Genomic DNA, 21,033 nt, shown 5'->3' on the forward strand with positions numbered 1-21,033 from the left:
AAATTCTGAATCTACTGTTTATATTGTAGTAGTGGTATGTCTGTACTGGCTGGTACCAATCAGGAAGATTAAGACACCAGTAACCTATATGATATACAGACATGCAGTGAAACATAATGACATTTACAGCTTCAGAAAACAAACACCCAAGATATAGGAAGAGATGCCAAATAAAGGCAAGGAAAGCAGAGATGGCTAGTTTGGTTGCTTCTACTTCTGTATTTTTAATGCAAATAACACTACTATAACTTCTGGCTAACTGACCAGTGGACTGTATGCTGAAAAATTATGAAATGTTGATCAAGCAAGCCACAGCCAGATCTTGCAGTTATTTGTTTTGAACAGCTCTATTGAGGTGAATCATTTTATGGATGTCTGGAGATCCTACTGTAAAGTAGTAAGCTCAGCAACAGTTACACCCTGTTACTGTTGTGATGGCCACTGCTTCCTCCCTTCCAAAGGTAAATTACAGTTGGACTTTAATGAGCAAAAGCCCTCTGAGGTCTCAGGCATGCTGCCAGCATTTTTTAAAAAGTGGACTTTAACTTCTACTGTAATTTTATTGTATCTTTATTAGAAAATGGTTATAGACATACTTTATCGACAGACTAAAAGGAAAGGCATGACTGCACTGCTGTCTATGGTAAGACCTGCACTTCTCTTAGAGATGTAAATAACAAAGTGTACTTTGACCCCTCTATCATCTGTACTGAAATACTTGCAGTGTTCCTCAATGAAAATAATGCAGCATTAAGCAAATTGTTCTGAAGTGAAGTAGATACTCGTACTCAGATCTGATACATGAGGAAACTTCATACATGTAAATCATTGACATTCAAGCCCACTCTTTCCAAACAGAAGAATGGGAAATTTTGAACTTTTTTGTTTTGTTCCATGTCAGCACTTCTCCACTTTCCATGTAGTTTCTACCACACTGTGATACACAAATACTGTTGCAGTATTACAGGTATCTGCACATCAAGCTATGCTCATTTAAAATTCTACCAAAGACAGTATAATATTTTAGTTTCCAAATTCTGATATCTAACAAACAACTTTAAAGGTTAAAATCACCCCCATCCCACAGAGCATCACTGGCTATATTGGAAAGCTAACATGAGGTCAAAAGCTGTGCTAAAACTGCAAGACATGGAAAAAGGCTTATGGCAATATGAATATGAAGTGATTAAGCCCACAGTTCTTCAGGCAAGATTGTTTCCTGGCTGAAAAAAAAAATTAGAAAAACAAAGATCTCTTCAGGATAGGAATTCAGACAAACAAAAATAACACTTAAACATTATCATGGGTTTTTTTACAAGCAAGAAAAGGAGAGGGACAAAGCCCAAATACAGTAGTCTGGGCACTGAAAGGAGCATTCTGCCAGGGCAAAATTATTTTACATCAACGGTTTTGTATTTATAGCATATTTTGATCTGTAACTGCTTCAGCATATTGTAGTACAAAGTTATTGTTGAATTTGATAAAGAACACTTTAATCTACTCAATGTGCAAAAAGTGTAAATGACTTCTTAAACAGCACTTTTGTTTTGACTGACAAAAATTTATGTCAATGAGAGAAAATGTTTTAATGAAAAGAATTGCTACCAAGTATATGTGTATGCTTACTTCTCATATATATGTGAATGAGACAGACATTAATAAAGAAATACAGCTGTGTGTAATATTTGGCCTTTAATTTTCCCTATTCCATTTTTAAATTCATGATGGAGGTGTGATATTTTGGTAACACATTAGCACACTCGTGACATAAAAAGGGTATACCTATAAATTATTTAATTACATCTTTTAATGTAAGAGTATTGAAGATGTCAAAAGTCTTGCAAAGACAGAAACCTGAATAAAAAATCACCACAACTGATTAAAAATTATGTTATCAAAAATTCCCACTCCACAGGCTAGCCCTAGTCTCTGACTGCTTTTCAGAATTGGATCCTTCCCACCTAGCAGGAGGGCTACCACAAAAAATTGTGGGTTTCACATTTAGAGCAACTGTTTATAAGAACTGCACTTCCAGAAGTCCCAGGCTTTCCAGATTACAAAAGTGTTTGCAGATGTGTCCTATCGACGGCAGTCCTCTCTGCCTGCATTGTGAATGTACTGTTGTGACTGCTCTGGGACTACCCTTACATGGAGGGAGCAGGACAGCAGGGAGAGAAAGGGACAAGCAAGTAAAATATTGTGAAGACTCCAAAGGCAAATCCAAGAAGATAAATACCTAAAATAATTACTTGCTGTGAGCAGCATTACTTTGTGATGACAAAAAATTGATACTGGGTCACACAACAATAGCATCAAAGAAAGGCGTGTGTCCTCTTCCAACACATGGCATATACTCTGTGCGATTAGAAAAGCTGGGACATGACCTCACTTTCTCAAATAAATCTATCGAAAACTAAAAATTATGTTTCACCTGGGAACCATACACATACTGCCATGCTGGTTTTCAACTATCAGGAAGCCATTCAATGGAAGTTGAGTGGAAGTGAATGATGAATTGACCCTTCAGCAGAGCACCTGAACCAAAAGGCACCTGCTGAAATCCTGGTGAGATGGAATATTTTGTCATGGAAAATGTTGCCTATATGTCTTTGGCTGGAAACTGAGTATTTCTGTGTTATTCTCAGCTCAAAAAAATTATATCCACTGATTATCACTCTACAGATAATATAGAAAATATCTGAGTGGGACAACTACTGCATTTATCTCTTCCCTCTCCCTGAATTCAGCAGACTGCTCTGGCTTTTATGAACAAAAAAGTGCAGCCCCTCTCTCTCTTCTGCTCGTACTGATGCAATTAATGAGCTAAGACAAGCATTGCCGTAAGCAGAATTCATTATCATTGTTCCAGTCTGTGTTCAAATTACATTTAAAATAGTTGGCAAAGAGTATTGCTGAGAGAGTAATAAAAGATTGTTCAACACACCCATATTCTACAAGTTTCTTTCTGTACAGAAACACCGCTCTTCATATAAGCATGTAAAGAATTTGATTTTCTTTCATACTAGATTGCAGCCAGTACTAGACTATTACTGTATTATACACATGACCAAATGAGATTAGCAGCGAATAATAGTGATTATTAATAAAGTATCAATAGTCATTAATAGTTAATTAATAGGGAATATTTTTTGCTGTAACACACCTCTCACTCTTGCCTGAAACGACACAAAACAAAATAAATTTAAAAAACCCCTAAACTAAAGAAAATATTTTCCTTCTTATATATTTGTAAAGTGAGTCAATTGTTTTTGTTTATTTCACTCAGTCCACTACTTTAGAAAACAACACAGACATTATATTTTGTTCATAACTCTCTCTCACAAGAATTCAAAGGAAGTCCTTTTTGACTTACTAAGTGCCTACCTACAGTGTGTCCAGCACGACTAATAACAAGTTACACTCGTTTATAGTGTGTAACTTAATTCTTCCCCAAGGGTCCAAGTTTTGCAACCTTTTCTCACATTAAAAAACCCAAGCATGAGTAATTCAGCAAAAACAACTGCCTTTTCTTAATTTTCCAAAATGATAAAACAACCACCTAAATTTTTATTTAAGCTTCCAAGCAATTACGTTTTTTAAAAAGTCTTAAAACTATCACTGACTTTATGAACCCAGGCTTAAGCTTGCTCGTTTATCTGAATAAAATAAAATCAGTGAAAAGTATTGCATATTTACTGAATAGTGTGTAACTTCATACAATCAATCATAAATCCCCAAAGTATGTCAGGAAAGTCTTTCAACATTTTCTAGCTTGTGCTGCAAACCAGCAATCCTTGGGTTGTCTAAACAACATAGTTCTTTAAGAAACAGGTTTTGCTTCTCTCTCGGAAGAGCAGATCCTTATTTTGATATTAGCCTGAAAGACTCAGCTGAGCATTCTCTCTAAAACTGTGTAGGAACATCTCTGTGGTCGACAGAGGAATCCAGTTAATGAAGTAAGAGAAAAACACACTGCCAGAAATACCCTTTGGTGCTCTGTCCTGTCTTCCCCTGTTGCCTCACCCTGTCAATCACACCTGAAAAGAATAGTGCAAAATATTTCTTGCACACATGTACAAGCCTCATAACTGACAGTTTTGAGGCAACTCTTATGAAAAGCCATACAGGGAGAGGACATTTCATTTTTGAAGTCTCAGTGTTACTTCATAGTAAGAGAAGGAAGTTTCACATCAACCTGACACAGGTGAGTAATCATCTTGATATCATTTCCCAGATGAATAATCTTCTCAGTAAAAACTGCTAAACATTATCAGCTGCTGTTCAGACAGCCCAGCCATGATGAGTCAGGCTGTAGGAGCACCTCAAGCTTCAGAGAAGCCGGAAATCTGCCAATGATTAAAGGTAGAAGACTACAAAACATAAGAGAAACAAGGCAGCTGGCTTGTTTACAAAAGTTTGTCCATCATTAAGGTCAGACAGACCTTGAAGTCCTTTTTCCTCACACGGTTGTATCAACATGAGAAAAAGACTCGTGTCTCCCCAGTTGACACAGTCACGCCAAACAGCCTCCTTGCATGAACACAGGTTATGTTGACTGAGGCAGGTGATTGGCAAGCTGTATCATCTGGAGATGAGGTATAGTTACACCAATTGTAAACCCATTTTGTTGACATCTTGGTTTGACCTAAGGCACTCCGCTAACATCACACCTATCCCACAGAAGAGCTGCAGTATAGATGGCAATGGAATGCCATGCTATGTACAATGCAGTTTCCCTGCTCTAACAGAAGTTCAGAAACATGTATCATAAGAATGGATTCATTTCCTTAAAATGGTTAGCTCACTTTTCTAGAACTTAACAGTATTGATCCTTTTCTGTAAGAAAAATTCCATGATTATATCTCTTGCACTTTACAATGAAGGTGATGTGCATAATTGTTATGCTGATTATGTATTTAAGAAACATGTGAGAAGATTTTTCTTACACCACTTTTTCATAGTAGCTAGTTTTAATCTAGTGTAGCATAGCTTTACAGATGATTTTCCTCTTTAGTCAGGAAAAAATCACTGTCAGCAAGCAAGTTGCTTAATGTTGTTTACAACTTGTCTTCTTAAGGTCAAAATTAACATATGTAATAATCATTTTAAGGAGTGACACCGTGATGCATCAAGCACTAAAGAGGTCAAGGGTAAGTCCACTAATAGTGTCATCTTATCCTTATATATCTTTATATATATATATATCTCCTTATATACTGGCTCAGTCTCCTTCATGAATTTTTGGGATAGTTTGTACATATAAATATGTATCGAATGCATTCCTTCATGGGGTCAATCACTGCAGAAACATTCTCTGCTTTGCCCTTGTAGGAACTGGTTTCCTACTGCACTGAACGTTCAAGTAGCCCAGAGAAATCAGTGCCTGAACTCAGGCACTCAGGTTTGGTGCTTAAAGTTTAGGTGGTATGAATATGCCCACCTCCAAGAAGTATGCTAACCTGTTTACTTTCACAAATAAGCTTGCTGAAATTCCCATAGATTTTGCTTAGAGCCATGTTGGCTGAACATGATTTGCCGATTTATTCTTTCCAGGTTTCTGTGTTTCATGTGTAATATTTTCCTATTGCCTTCGAATATTTTCATAAGACTACACATCTCCACGACTACATAACAAAGAATCCTGTTTAATATAACTGCTTTTTTATAAGTGGCTTGAGAGAAGTATGCTAGCCTGTTTGCAAAGTGTTTACCTACTGTAAGCATGTTTTTAATACCTTATTTTACCTTACTTAGAAATCCTTTAAACTTTTCTATGGATCTGCAGACAGATGAGGCTTAACAACATTATGTCTTTAGATTTAATTGTTGCTCCCTGAAGCAACCAACCTATATCAGTGTATCAAGTGTTACAGTTGTTGACATTGAGGTTGTGCTGATCAACTAAACAAACCTTTCATCTGTGAGATTTACAGTGACACACACAAAATATCCTCTTTATAAAGCTGAAGCACTACAAATACACCATGGAGCCAATATACTACATTTCCAACCCTTTTGCAAAGTGAAGCAAGAATCATACCTAATTTTTTTTCTATAGCTGCATTCAAAGGAGGCATACTCCTTAAAGTGGTATTAATCAGCACCACTTTTCTTTCCAGAGAGACATTTGGGAGGGACTGGATTGCATGCAGATCGTCACAAAAAGCATGGTAACTAATGGGAAACGGTCTTTCTTCATGGCATTTCAAGACCGTGTAGCAAAACTGAACCAGTCTTTGCAATAGAATCAACTGTGGTTTTGTGGTTTCCCTTACAGTGGATCCATTGATAGGTCAGGAGCTGCAGTTGAAAAAGAGTATTTTGGGCAAGGCACGGTCAAGTCTCACTACATACTAAAACACAAAACACCAACTCTCACTCTGAAATGGACAAAGAAGGACAGAAGTAATTAACTCTTCCTTCAGCATACAGTCATTCTAAAGTATAAACTGCAGGGTAAAAGGCCTAGTGATAACTCTATTACCGCAACAAATTATATGCTTTATCTCAATATAGGAGAGACAGTGTAAAAAGACACTGTCCTTCCCTTCCCCGCCCTTTTCAGCCTGTTTCTGCTGCACACATTTGCACGCATATTTCAGCCACTGAAGTGTTTACAGATGCATGCAAGCTAGAGCCCATCCTACTGCTTTGAAGCTCATAGTCATGCAGAATACAATTTTATTTCATGGGGAAGAAATCAGAGCGTGATGTACTTACTAGGAATACTTCTGAAACCTTGTCCTATCTGTTAGAAGTGACACAGTGTTAAACAGATCTGCATGGTAATACCTTTTTTGGTGTTTCTTTTTTTCTAACTGACACTGTTTCAAACTGAAAAGTTTAAAACTTAAAAAGTTGAAAACTGACACACTGAAAGCAAAAGGTGGTTTGTACATACAGCACCCTGTCACTGAATTGTAAGCTGGGTATGCCATAGGAAACTGAAGATACAAGTGCCCCTAAGCGGAGACAAGTACATTTGGAGAAGTGTCCAAATTTCTACTGGTTAGTCAGAAATGAAGGTAAGATACCCAAGGAAAACTATTTCCTTGTTTCCTAAGCCTAGTTTGTTTTTTTTTTTTCTTCTGAGCTCTCTTTAACTTCTGCAAGGACATGTGAAAATCACAAAACCCGAGACTCTCGAGGTACATGAGTCTGATGTACATCAAAGTGTTGCTTTCTCATAACTGTCTGCCATACCAAACCAATGCATGTTCCCACTGATGCAAGACAGAAACTTTAGTATATATCCTACAGTTATATAGAATTGTATCACTTGAGGTATATATAATACATATATTCAGCTGAGGTCAAAGAAAAAGTGTGCTGATTATCTACAAATTTCTCATGCACTGGTCAGCATTACAGTAAAATAGTAATTATTCATTATAATGGTAATATTCATTAATCCCTCCAATTAACCCCTCCTCCCTTTGAACTAAGGTTCGTAACATTGGTGTATGTGACACCAAAGGACTGATATCACTTTGGGAAAATCTTTCTGTTTGAATTGAGAGCAGACAGATAATATTTTCTTGCTAGAAAAAAAAATAATAATAAAAGCTTGTAATTAAACAACAACTAGATTATTATTGCCACTTTTTTCAATAATATTTTTTACATTTACCTTTCTTGCATCTCGTATCATCTTCCGAATAGTTTCCTTTATAGTGTAAGGCTGTGCTCGTGGTGGATGAAAAAGCAGATCAATATTTGTGCCACCAGAAATTCCAGGCATCAGGTAGGGCCAACCTAAGTCAAGATTTGGAGCTTCCACATCTGATTCAATGGGCCAGTAGGTTCCCGAGGAAGAGGTGTCATCAATGGCATGGTTAGAGGAATAAATTGTGTTTTGGGGAAGTTTGTGAACATTGTTCAAAATATAATCAATTTCCTCATCCGCTAGGAACTCTGAGCATCTCTCTTTGGAAAGAAATTCTTTGTAGGCTTCTAAACCTCCTTCAATCAGAGCATCGATAGCTATTCGGTACCATTCCTTGTAATGCGGTTCAATATAGTTGTCTGATCTGCATTCATCATGTAAGGAGGATAGCAAAGATGAAGTTTCCATTTTCATATATATTTTGTATAAAGTCTCTTAAGCTCCCATTCATGAGCTGATGAAATGTATCTGCGAAGAGAAAAAAGTAAGAAAACAAACAGAATATTTCTAGAGATCTATGACGCACACAGATATTAACTAAAATACTTTTCTGGTAATGTTGCTCTAGGTTTTTCTAGCATCTTCCAAGAATTTAAAAATGTTTTGAAAAGGCTCAGGGACTAATATTGCCAAATGAATATTAAAGAGGTAGATAAAGAGCTTTTACATATGACAAAACTAAACACATAATTAAGTGACTTGGTGAAGTCCTACATCAGAGCTCATAATACACTGAACATCTGTACCGGTAACACCAACACGTACCTGATGCAGGTACCAATACGCTATCATAAGCTGTGTTTCAAAACCCTCTTTGTAACAAGTGACACAGTACTGTTGAAAGAAACACTTCAGAAACCAATTAAATTTCCTACTTTTTGATACATTACTTTCTCTGCAATACATCCCTTTTCTCTGGCTTCTTCGAAACCACAGTCATTCAGGTACTCCTCCTTATGTATCTCTTCTCCCATGCTGATCTAATCCACTTGTTGCTCTCAAGCAGGACCAGCCTACCTCATTTCAGTGAGTTATGAGGAACTCGAGAAAGATTTATCCTCCCACATCTGGGATCAAACTCTGAATCAGCAATCTGATGTCTAGTTTCCACCCTGTTCATTCCTTCTGCCAAAAGGAGCGGCTGCTTTAATCTAACTTTTTTTTTTCCAAAACATTAATAATAAGTTGTTTACTGCTGATGCTTTATAAATTCATTCTTATTTTTTTTAATTTCATTTAGCAAGGGCTGACAGATTTGTTTTCAGCTGTAACAATGTGGGATTTAAGACAGAGGGAGAATAAACAGCAACTCCACCATTCACCTAAAACCTAAACTGCGCTGGATTTCTGCATTGGGCAAGTAAGTCTCCAAAAAAATAGGGGAGGGGGCAGTATTTCAGGACAGTGTCATCAGCATGGCCATGTAAAATAGAAACATGATACATGGTAGCACTGTTTCAGCTTCCAGGGCATGAAGCTTAAGCGAAAGCCTGCAGAAATAGGAAGAAGATACAACAAAGGTAGAATAGTTAGAAAAAGCTTTCACAGTGGATAGCTTGAAAATTAATGCTGGGTTTCCCTACAAACCCAATTAAATAGTATAGCAGTGTAATAGCAAAAAACAGTCATACAGCATTCTGGTTTCATTTACTGCCATATAAATTTAACACAATTCCCTCTTCCCATCAAGACCTTTCAGATATTTTTGCAAAAAGTGCATTTGTTTTCCACTCTTTGCTGGGAACAGTTTAAATCTTTTTGAAAGGAAACGTAAATTAGCTATATTAACCTAAAGGAATGAAAATAGAGATGTCCATAATTACTGATACTTCAAAAATCAATTAAATGTTCAATTAAATGAAGATTTATAAGGAACTTGGGAAGACTGAGGTTAAAAAAAGACCAAGAAAGAAAAATCCAGATCTGAGGCTGGCATCAGCATGTCATATGAAATAATTCCATTTGAATCCTGTCTCTCAGCCAAGCAGCAAGGTAGATCTTCCCAGATAGGATTGCTTTCGAGCCTGAGGGAAAGGAGTGTTCCTGGCTGCTTCCAGAGTAGCTCTTTGTGGTGAACTGGAAAGCAGCAAGTCAAAGGGATCTGACTGCTCTCCCTCCAACTGAGAACTACACGTATTCCTGTGACAGATATCCAATTCAGAAGTTAAACTCTTAGAATATTGTAAAATTAAAACAGTCACTTCAGTGTCCCAGGGAAGCCAATCATTGGAGCAGGTTTTCAAGACATTTTAAATGAAGAATGAAGAACAACCAAGATACGAAATGCAGTTAGCTGAGTTATTCTGAAGAGTCTGAACACTTACAGGTGGCTGACTGTACTAAGAACCCAATACAACTCTCTTTTAGGGCCTTCCAGGACAAGTAACTTTCTAACCAGTTTAGTAAAACAGTCAGTTTTATTATGACATGCTTTTTATAAAAGCAAATTAAAGATATTTCTAAAACTCTTACTACTTTAGAATGGATATACTTTCAAATAGAAATTTTGTTACTGATTGAATATATACACTTGAGAAAGACTTATGTGTTTATTTCAAAAGCTTGTCTAAATCCATTTTTTTATTTCTCACTCTTTCCTTTGAAAACAATATAAGGGAACAGGACTATACTTACTATATAACATTGTGCAATACAAATATTGAAAGCTATGAACAAATAAAAGGCAAAAAAAGATTGCATGTGTGTTCTGGCTCACCTACATTTCTTTTATTTGGTTTGGTTCTTTGATTTGTTTTCGTAATAGTATACCAGTTGTAACTGCTTGACTTTTCATCGAATATAATGAATTAATTAATTAATTAATTGTGGCATATGTCAAATATAGCAACTTATGCTCAGACTTATGCTGAAAGCAGAGTATAAACATATGTAATCTTGGAAAGGTGAGACTTCTAGTGCAGCATCTTTTTAACAAGAATAATCATTTTAAAGTGAACATCTTTGAAGTTGATGTTTGATTAACAAGTGTTGTTTACAAAAGAAGCTTAAAGCACTGCAGATTTATTAAAGAAAGTAGATGTAAAATTTGTCAGCATGAAACAAATCGCAGAACACTTGAGACAAATGAAAAAATTTTAATCCTGGTTTTTGAAATTAAGGAAATCAGCATGAGATATATTCGTGTGAAACAAAAGAAAACTCCCAAATAAAAACAATGGCTTCAAGTCTATTTAACAAAAGCTCTCAGCGTCTTGACACAGGTATTTTCCTCCTTATAAGGTAAGAGCTATGTTGTAGAAATTGTACCTATGAAACAATATAATTTTGGAGAGAGAGAGAGAGGTTTACATAAAATTCTTAAATAAATTTTTTGGTGTTCTCTTCAACTCTGTATTATGATTTCTGTATAATAATCTTGCGTCTTCAAAGGTCCTCCTCAGGTCAACAATTATATTAGCAAGGTTGTGCAGAATGTGGCCCACCTCTGGAGGCTTGCAGATCTTTATCAGATTTCACGTACATGATTACAAATTTTACCAGCACCAGTAAAGTTGTTCATCCTCTGAAAAATAGACTTGGCTGTTAATCCCAGCCCAGCATATCTGCCATCTTCTCTGCTTGGACACAGGGATCGATCACTTTTTTAATAAGTGCCATTAAAGGGCTTAAACTGAATTTGAACTTCAAATGCAGCTGCTAAAACTGAAACTTTTGCTGAAGAACACAAATTCTGAATCCTGCACTGAGGTAATCATCTTGTCTTTCAATTAACAATATGCTCAGACCTTTCTAATGCCATTATGAGGAACCCAGCAAGAAAAGCCCTTTTCCTTCGACAAAGAAGAAAACATGCCTTTTTGTAGAAAGATATGGAGAGTATCCTGGACTTCATAAAAGCAGCAGATGACAAATGTCCACTAAAGAAAATGACACAACATTCTACATGGGTTCCAGGATCACAGTCCTCCAGGCTAGTGCTAAAGACAAGAAACTTCCCTGCCTTACTAACATTCACAAGATTTGAAAAAATCCTATTCAGGAACTTTGGGGAGCAGCTGTAACCTCGGGCTTGTACAGCTGGTCCTTGGCAAGGCCCTGGCCATAGTGCTTTCCTCAGGACGACCGTACCTCTTTTTCAATGGAAATGTGATTGCTTTGACAATTTCTGCATCAAGTTTCAACCTTGGCACCCGTTAAAGGAAATTTAAACCTCGGGAACAGCCCGCTGCAAGCCCCTCTATCAGGTATGGTTTCTGGGGCATCCACCTAACTACCTCTGGCCCATGGCTCAGCCAAGGAGCTTCTCTCCCCACGGCTTAAGGGCCTGGCGTGACCAGCCTTTAACAGAACAAACAGGCGTTTTACGACAGCTGCCTTCCACCACCCTTTCTATTAAAGAATTGTATCAAGAATAAATAATAATTACCTACATTAAGCAGTGACAGTCAATTATTTCATTATGAATGACATTACACTATTTTCCGTGGATGCAAAGGACATCAAATCCAAGTGAAAAACAACACCGCAAGCGTTCCTAATGCTTTCTTCTTTCCTCTTCTTTTTTTTTTTTTTTTTTTTTTATTTTTTGTTCAACCAGAAAGTTAACTTTCCGGGCAAAATAGCCGGCCCTCCTCCGCTGGGAGACACCGCACGTGTGCCGCCCCCAGCCCGGCCGCTCAGGGGGCCGCTTGCGCAACGCGGCGCCGGGAGGGAGCGCGGCGTGGGAGCCGCGGGAGCCGCGCCCGTGGGCCGCCCACCCCGCCCGCCGCCGCCCGCTCCCCCCGCGCTCCGGCCGCGCCGCCGCCTCCGCTTCGCGACCCCCGCGTCCCCGTTCCAAGCGTCCCTCGGCGCCCAGCGGGATATTGGCGGGGCGGGGGCTGCCCTGACGCCGCCGCTGCCCCCCCCCCGTCCCGTCCCGGGGGAGACTGAAGGGAGACACACCCACTTACTGCGCCGGTGCCCCGCGGTGGGGTCTCGCCTCCGGAGCGGCTCGACCCGGCTGCTGCGATCGCGGCGGCGGCGAGTCACGGCGGCGCAGGGCTCATCGCAGGTACTTCCCGTCGCTCTCGGGCGCGGTGGGTGTGGAAACCAGTTACAACATGTCAGAACGGTGTCGCACCAAACCCGCCGCCGCGGGAGCGGGGCAAGGACTTGTCTGAACTGGGGAAGCCCGGCCCTCCCGCACGGGAGCGAAGGGCAGCGCCTTCCCAGGGCCTTGGCGGACCCCCCGCCCCAGCCCGGCCCTGCCCTGCCCAGCCCTGCCCTGCCCGCTGGGCCGGCCGGCAGCCACGGCATCGGCAGCCCCGCGGGGGCCCCGGGAGCGGGGTGTGCTTGTGCGTGGGAGATTAAAACCAAAGCAAACGTTGGCTTCAAGAAAAAATAAACCCGTAAGCCTCGAGTCACGGTTTCCAGGTTAACTCCGGTGGAACAAGACATGGCAAGGGAGTAATACCCATTTGAGACCTTCCAGTTAGGCTGTGTGGACGAGCCTCTTTTCCATAGCTTAATTGCTTTAAAGGCTCTTCTTTTGCGCTTGATGTCTCAGGTGAGAGAAACAGACCTGAAGGTAGAGCCCCCCCATCCTGGCTGCGGTGCTGCTGAGGCCGTCCTGCAGCCGGTGTTGATCTCCTCGCCGCCCCGTGCTCGGCATGCCATCGTGGCAGTCCCACGTTTTGAAACGTTTGACAGCACTCTCTGGAGGGCTTTTCCAAAACACGATCATCTCTTTACTAGGATCTTGAAACCACAAACAGATCAGCACATCACATGTGCGTAAGAAGCACACTGAGGGGTTTTTGTCATTTTAAATGAATGGCAGTAAACAGAAAACTTTTTATAGGCTTTGTCCATGTCATACTCCGTCGTGCATAACTGCAACCGGCTTTTTCTTGAGCCATTTAAGACAATGCAGTGTAACTGTGACAGTTATCCTTTTATTAGCAATAACTAATCCAGTTCGGCTTTAAGCACAAACTGGTTTCCTAACCTTTCTACCTAACAGTAAGTGTGAGATATATCCTGTTTGCAAAGGTAAGTATGGTTCTACTGTGGCTTTTGGATGATGCTCCTTGAGAAGAGGGAAAAAAAAAAAAGGTAAAAATATGCAGTATCATTACAATATATGTATATAAATGTGTAAGTCTGATGACCATCAGGGAGAGACTTCTTCTGTGCAGTTAATTCAGGTAATAGAATGCACAAGAGGAAATAACTGGTTTTGATATACTCGAGGACTATCCTTTACAGACATAGGAGCATCTGATTAAATGGTTAGACTCTTCTTGTACCCAAAAAAGAATTTCCCTGGTTTGATGCAAAATGCAGAGGAAAAACTGTTTTAAAAACAAACAAACTTTTAAAATGTACATAGAAATTAATAGTTAGTTAGTACACAGGACTTTTTATCCCATGAAAATATGTGGTCAGGAAGAAGAATGTATTTCTGTGGAAACTTGTCCGAAGAGGTGAACCTATGTAAATTTTTAAAAGAGCAGATCTATTCTCTAAAATTATTTTTGAAAGGGTAAGAAAGTAGATGAATGATCACAAAACCACTTTTGACCTGGACTCAATTGATTGGACTTTTATTCCATAAAATATACAAGTATTACTGTGCCTTTCTTCTAGGGAAGTCAGTGGTTGAGTACGGGCTTAGCGTAACCAAAAATCTGTAATAAGAACAGCAATAGCTTTCTAAATAAGGAGATCTTCATGAAAAAAAAAGGACCTAGGTATTTTTGCTACATTAGTATGCCTACAAGAAAAGGGTTTTTTTCTGTTCCTTTACAGTGCCCAGCCCAGTGGGAAGCCAATCTGTTACTGAGATCTTAAGCAACATGCACACACACATCTAATACAAATGACCAATACAGTATAAACGAGGAACACTGGTATCAGTAATAATAGGGCTTTATTATTGCTGTTTTTACTAAAAAGAACAAAGTGCTCCTTAAATAGCCAGTACACTATTGTACTGTTGGCTATTTATCGTGCCAACTTTAAAATTAACAGATAAACACAGTGATGAGAAGATACAAAAGAAAACTTAAACAGATCTTTGTAAATACTGAGGAAACCTTTGCACTGACAATAGAAAAATGGGATGACAAATGCTGTTGGAGATTCTTCTACACAGTTGAGAGCTGCCTGAGTTTATCAGCTGAAGCCCACCAGTAGCTATACCAGACCTAACTTGGATAATGTGTTTTGGAAACCAGCTATCCACAGTTAACTGTCAAAGTAAAGAACATTTTTATCTGGGAAGTAGTAAACTTCTGGGTCTTGCAGCCACAGGAGTCGGTCAAGGCAGTTAGTATGAGCAAGCTCAATAAGTGGTAAGACAAATACTTAGATAATAGGTACAAAACTGGATTGTTGAAGGATAAGGCAGGGATATGTGCTTCAACATTGTTATTCCTAGAGTCATGGAACTGCAGCAGTTTGAGGGGAGTAGACTGCAGAAACTGGCCAGGCTGTCATTTGCCTAAACAGCCTTTCCTGTTGCCATTGGAAATGTAACATTGGTAGGACCAGTTGAAGCATCCTATTGGTTTGGAATCATTTTACTGTAATCCATCTGATTCATGAAGCGTCAAAACTACAGAAAAAGTTCTTGCTGTAGACATAGCTTGTTCATGGGATAAAAGAATCAACTTAATATGTTTGATACCACCATCTTGAGAATGATTGTCTTAAGTGACCTGGGTACTCTGATGATGGTGCTGATGGATGATTGTCTCTGTGACTTACATCAGTTTCCAGTTCTGAGACTTCTTTTTGTATTGACAGATCATCTCACTGTGTATGGTCTAGCTGAATGCAAGCAGAAGATAAAAGATTATTATCACATATACAATGACACCAGTCTGGAAGTTTATGATATGAATTATTATTAAGGATAAATATTTATATGAATTACTATTTATATTCTTACTGCATGCTTACTAAGATTTCATTTAGATTTACTAAAGGAACATTGATTTGGAAGCAGTGGATATTTATACAATTCGTGACATCTATGAATTGAACTTTTATTAGATTTGAAACAGAAGAAAGAGTACAGTTCTGAAGATTCATACTATTTACAGATCAGTGACCATCTTATCTAAAGCATAAGCACAGAGACTTTACACACTAATCTTAAAATTAGAGGAAATGTGCTGTTACAGATATGAATATAGAAGGAGCTGCACTGTATATGAAGTTTAACAAGGGCAAGTGCTGGATTCTGTACCTGGGACAGGGCAATCCTCAGTGTTTGTACAGACTGGGGAATAAGCTGCTGGAAAGCAGTGATGTGAAAAGGGACCTGGTTGATGGCAGGTTGAATATGAGTCAGCAGTGCCCTGGCAACCAGGAGGACCAGACCATGTCCCAGGGGGCATCAGGCAATGCATCGCCAGCTGGTCGAGGAAGGGGATTGTACAGCTCTGCTCTGCTCTGCTCTGGAGCGGCCTCACCTTGAATATTGTGTGCTCCACAATATAAGAAGGATATTAAGCTGTTAGAGAGTGTCCAAAGGAGAGCAACAAAGATGGTGAAGGGCCTTGAGGGGAAGTTGTATGAGGAGCAGCTGAGGTCACTTGGTCTGTTCAGCCTGGAGAAGAGGAGACTGAGGGGAGACTTCATTGCAGTCTGATCAGACCTGATTGCAGGCACTGATCTCTGTGGTGACCAGCAACAGGACCTGAGGGAATGGCCTGAGGTTGTGTCAGGGGAGGTTTAGGTTGGATATTAGAAAAAGGTTCTTCACCCAAAGGGTGGTTGGGCACTGAACAGGCTCCCTGGCAAAGTGGTCACAGCACCAAGGCTGAGAGAGTTCAAGAAGTGTTTGGAGTATACTCTCAGGCACATGGTGTGACTCTTGGGGGTGGTCCTGTGCAGGGCCAGGGGTTGGACTCAATGATCCTTGTGGATCCCTTCCAACTCTGCAGGAACTGCAGATTGTACTCCTCCATTAGGCCATCACCAAAACCAGTATTCTAGTTTCATATAGACTCTTGCTACACAGCCATAAGGATCTTCTAATCAAAAGGAGAATTCACAGCTCCTAGATTGCTTCTGACTGAGAAAAAAGGTTCGTCCTGTAAATAAATTTATAGAAAGAGGAAAATAAAATAGGGCTATGGGGAACAAATTGTTGCTCAATTTGCATGTGATTTATTTTCAAAGCTGTAACCACTTTGACAGGCCTATGTTGGCACTTACAAGGACCTGTTTTTGGCTTAGTATTCACCTTTCTTCTTCGAGGTGAGCTTGTCAAAAGGATGAAAGGTCTTTGTCTCCTTCCAATCCCAGAAGCTAGTTTTCTTCCTAGTGCTGGTAACTTGGAGCCTTTAATGTTATCCTAGTGTTTGCTTGTGTGCTCATGGTCCTCATGAACTGTATAAACTCAAGCTCATCTTTCTTGTAACCTTTCTCTAATGCTAAAATTTGAGGAGGATTCAAGGTTTCACAGCGCCTTTGGGAGGTCTCTGACCCTCAATAGTAATTCTAGTAGAAGTAGAAGGGAAAAATAAACCAGGCAATAGCAACCTATATCAAATAATAAAATCACAGTGAGGTCTGAACAACAAAGAAAGTTATGTTAATGTTCCAAAGTATCAGCATCTTAAGTCTGAATCCAGCTACTAGAAATTATAGGTTTATTCTTTCCTGGGTGGATTCACAAACTGCCAATGAAGTTACTGCCAAGGAAACTTATTATCAGTGGTATAAGTGGTAAAGAAGTGCCAGAAATATTTCACCCTCAAATACAAGGTTTTCTTACATGTTCACATACCTGTCTAGAAAACACAAATGCCCTATCATTAGGGAATGTTTATTGGCTGAATGATACAAAGCAAATGCTGGAATTCACACATGAGCTCAGCAAATGCTTTCTCATTAATTTGTTACTTTATAATCAGTGTGAAGTTGTTAATTTACAAGTAAAATTACTGAAACAAACATAATTTACTCTACATTTATCAAGCTGTCTTCAGAATTAAGAATTAATGTCTTAGTATAGTCATCATGGCTGGGCTTCGCGAACAAATATTTGGGAAGGGCTCTACCCACGTTTGTTGCAAGCGTGTTGGTGGCTAAAAAGACCAATACGAGACAGGCATGTCCGGTTGCAAAAGGCACAGCAGAAAGACTCCTTGGATGGTGTATTCTGCAAGGCACGATTCTTTCTGCGTTGCCTTTTCAAGGGTGATCCTGTGTGCTTTCTCAAAAGCATCAGCAGCGTTGTAGATAGTGTGTCTCTAGGCCTCCTGATTGGAGGCCGGAGTAGACCAGTGATGATGATCAATATGGCCAAGGCTGAGATGTTGTTTCAGGGAGTCCTTGTATCTTCTCTTCGGGGCTCCTCTCTTGCGGCAGCCGGTGGCAAGTTCACCATAAAGCAAGATCTTAGGGAGGCGGTGGTCCTTCATCCTTGAGATGTGTCCTGCCCAACACAACTGTGTTCTCAGCAACATGGCCTCAATACTTGTGACTGCTGCGTGTTCTAGAACAGATGTATTGGTCACATAATCTGACCAGTGGATGTTTAGGATTATGCGGAGACAGCGTTGATGGAAGCGTTCTAGGAGTCGCAGGTGGTGGCGGTAGACAACCCATGATTCAGATCCGTATAAGAGAGTAGACAGCACTATGGCTCTGTAAACACTGATCTTTGTACTTTTCTTCAGGTGTTTATTTTGCCAAACTCTTTTATGAAGCTTTCTGAAGGCACTGTATGCCTTTGCTAACCTGTTGTCTATCTCTCCGTCAATCTTACCATCCGAGGAGATGAGGCTACCTAGGTAATTAAACTGCTGGACTGATTTGAGCTCTGATTTGCCAATGGTGATATGGGGATGATGGAAGACTTCCTGAGGTGCTGGTTGATGCAGAATTTCTGTCTTCTTCAAGCTGACTTCCAGCCCAAAGAGCTCAGCAGCATCTGCAAAACAGGATGTTAAACGCTGCAGAGCTGCCTCTGTGTGTGCAACAAGGGCGGCGTCATCAGCATAAAGCAGCTCCCGGACAAGACAATTTAAGCCCTTAGTGTGGGCCTTCAGTCGCCTTAGGTTGAAAAGGCTTCCATCAGTACAGTATCGGATGTAGATACCATCCTGATCATCGAGGTCTGCTGTGGCCCTTTGGAGCATCATGCTGAAAAAGACTGTGAATAGGGTTGGTGCGAGAACGCAGCCTTGTTTCACACCATTGGTAATTAGAAAGGGCTCAGAAAGTGCATCACCATATCTGACTTGGCCGTGCTGATCCTCATGGAGTGAGATGATCATTTTAAGGAACTTGAGGGGACAACCTAAACTTTCCAAAATCTGCCACAGGCCTTTTCTGCTCACAGTATCGAAAGCCTTGGTGAGGTCGACAAAGGTTACATAGAGACCTTTGTTCTGTTCCCTACACTTCTCTTGCAGATGTCTGAGAACAAACACCATGTCTGTGGTGCTCCTGTTGGCTCTGAAACCACACTGACTTTCAGGTAGAATTCCTTCTGCTATAGCGGGTATTAGTCTGTTCAAGAGTATTCTTGCCAGGATTTTGCCAGCAATGGAGAGCAGAGTAATACCACAGTAATTTGAACAGTCTGATTTAGTACCTTTCTTCTTATACAAAGTGATGATGACTGCATCTCGAAGGTCTGATGGTAGTTCACCTAGTTCCCAACAGCGCACCACAAACTCATGAAATTTAGCTGGAGTGCAAGGCCCCCATGTTTCCAGACTTCGGGTGGAATTCCATCAACCCCAGCTGCCTTGCTGATTTTCACCTGCTGTATGGCCTTAAGGGTTTCTCCCAGAGTGGGGGCAGTATCCAATTCGTACTTCACCGGTTGTTGTGTGATGGACTGAATTGCTGAGTCTTGGACTACACGGTTGGTACTGATATGAGTCTGAAAGTGTTCAGACCATCGATTCAGAATGGAGGTTTTATCTGTTAGAAGCGTTTGACCATCAACACTGAGTAGAGGGCTTTGGACTTGGTTTGTAGGCCCGTATGCTGTTTTCAGGGCCTCATAGAATCCTTTATGATCACCCGTATCTGCACATAATTGAGTTTTTTCAGCTAGATCGGTCCACCACTTGTTCTGGTATAGTAGTAACCATGATAAACTAAGAATATCAATGATTGAGATTTTTAACTACAGGTAATGTCTTTCATCATATCAGCTAATATTGTTGTGAAAAGCACACAAGCTTGTGGTCACTGAAGCTTCTCCAAATCTGAAACAGACACAGCAAACTTCAAATCCAAGTGCAAATTGTGAACAGTTGCTCTGAGTTGAACTGGAAATGTTTCAACAATAGAAAAGGAAGAACGTACGAATACAGGAGTAGCTATACTAGATCCATCTGATTTAACATCATGTCTCTGACAGTAATTGGTTAGAACTAAATATTTGGGTGAGTTTGTGGTCTCCCGTCTTCAGCTGCTGGCTCTTTCAGAGGCATATGTGAGTTGGGGATGATGGATCCCCATCATTATCATCCCCAAAGTGTGCTGAAAACCCAAACATAATTGAAATCCCAAGCAGATAAAATACAGAATCACTGGTTTCAACATGCTTTTAAAAGTTCTTGCTGTGAGTTTGTGGGAGGAAGGCGATGCATTGTAATGCCACTTAGGCAGTGCTCTTTGTGCCAGTGAGACAACAAGACACAACAATCACAAGTTGCAGCAAGAGAAATTCTAATTGGGCACCGGAAAAATTCCCCTCGTGAGGGAGGTTAAGCACTGGGATGTGCTTCCCGGACAGCATGAGGGATCCACCTCTCTGGAGATTTTCAAAACATGACTGAACAAGGCCTTGGATATCCTCAATTAATTTTTCAATTAAACTGCCTTGAGGTAGGAGGTTGGACTAGGTGACTTCCAGCAACCCTTTCCAACCTAGTTTTTCTGTGATACTATGAATCTGTCCTTATTTTCCTTCCTGGAACAGCTGTGATTCAGACAGAGCTTACTTCCTTAGAATGGTGAAGTCCTTACCAGAGTTTTACTCAAATGCAATTTTCCTTTGTGTTTCTCTGTTGTGTATTAGATTATAATCCTCAATTTTTAACTGGAATTACCTGGTGATAATAAAAATTTTTGTTTTACAAGTTTTATATTATTGACACTTAAGAGCACTGTAGAAGTTACCTCTAGGAAACTGAGGAAGTTTTCTAATTCATATGAGAATTAACTGAAAAATAGTGAGAAGTAATAGCTTGAAATTATGAAATAATGTTATTATCTGATTGTGTCTACTAATATTATCAATAATGGAATGGATAACTCTGATACTTAAATTTGCTTTGGAGTTAAACCAGCACGAATAATGGAAACTGTTCACTCCCAACACTATAGTCTTCAGCGAGCTGTTAATGTCCTTAAGGTCTGTCTTAAATCTTGTTTGAAACAACTCA

General features: G+C 39.9%; 1 protein-coding gene across 1 annotated transcript in view; it reads right to left on the reverse strand.

The window, feature by feature from the left end:
- The window catches only part of FAM83B (family with sequence similarity 83 member B), a 50,691-nt gene extending 38,059 nt beyond the window's left edge, over positions 1-12,632 (reverse strand). Inside the window, exons 1-2 of the mRNA XM_032683026.1 lie at positions 12,569-12,632; positions 7,631-8,134 (exon numbers count right to left, since the gene is read on the reverse strand). Coding sequence (XP_032538917.1) covers positions 7,631-8,080 — 450 coding nt within the window. The 5' untranslated portion in view covers positions 8,081-8,134; positions 12,569-12,632. The remainder of the gene's footprint in view (positions 1-7,630; positions 8,135-12,568) is intronic.
- Positions 12,633-21,033: the final 8,401 nt, after the last annotated feature.

Source organism: Chiroxiphia lanceolata, chromosome 3, assembly GCF_009829145.1.
Source record: "Chiroxiphia lanceolata isolate bChiLan1 chromosome 3, bChiLan1.pri, whole genome shotgun sequence".
NCBI lineage: Eukaryota > Metazoa > Chordata > Aves > Passeriformes > Pipridae > Chiroxiphia > Chiroxiphia lanceolata.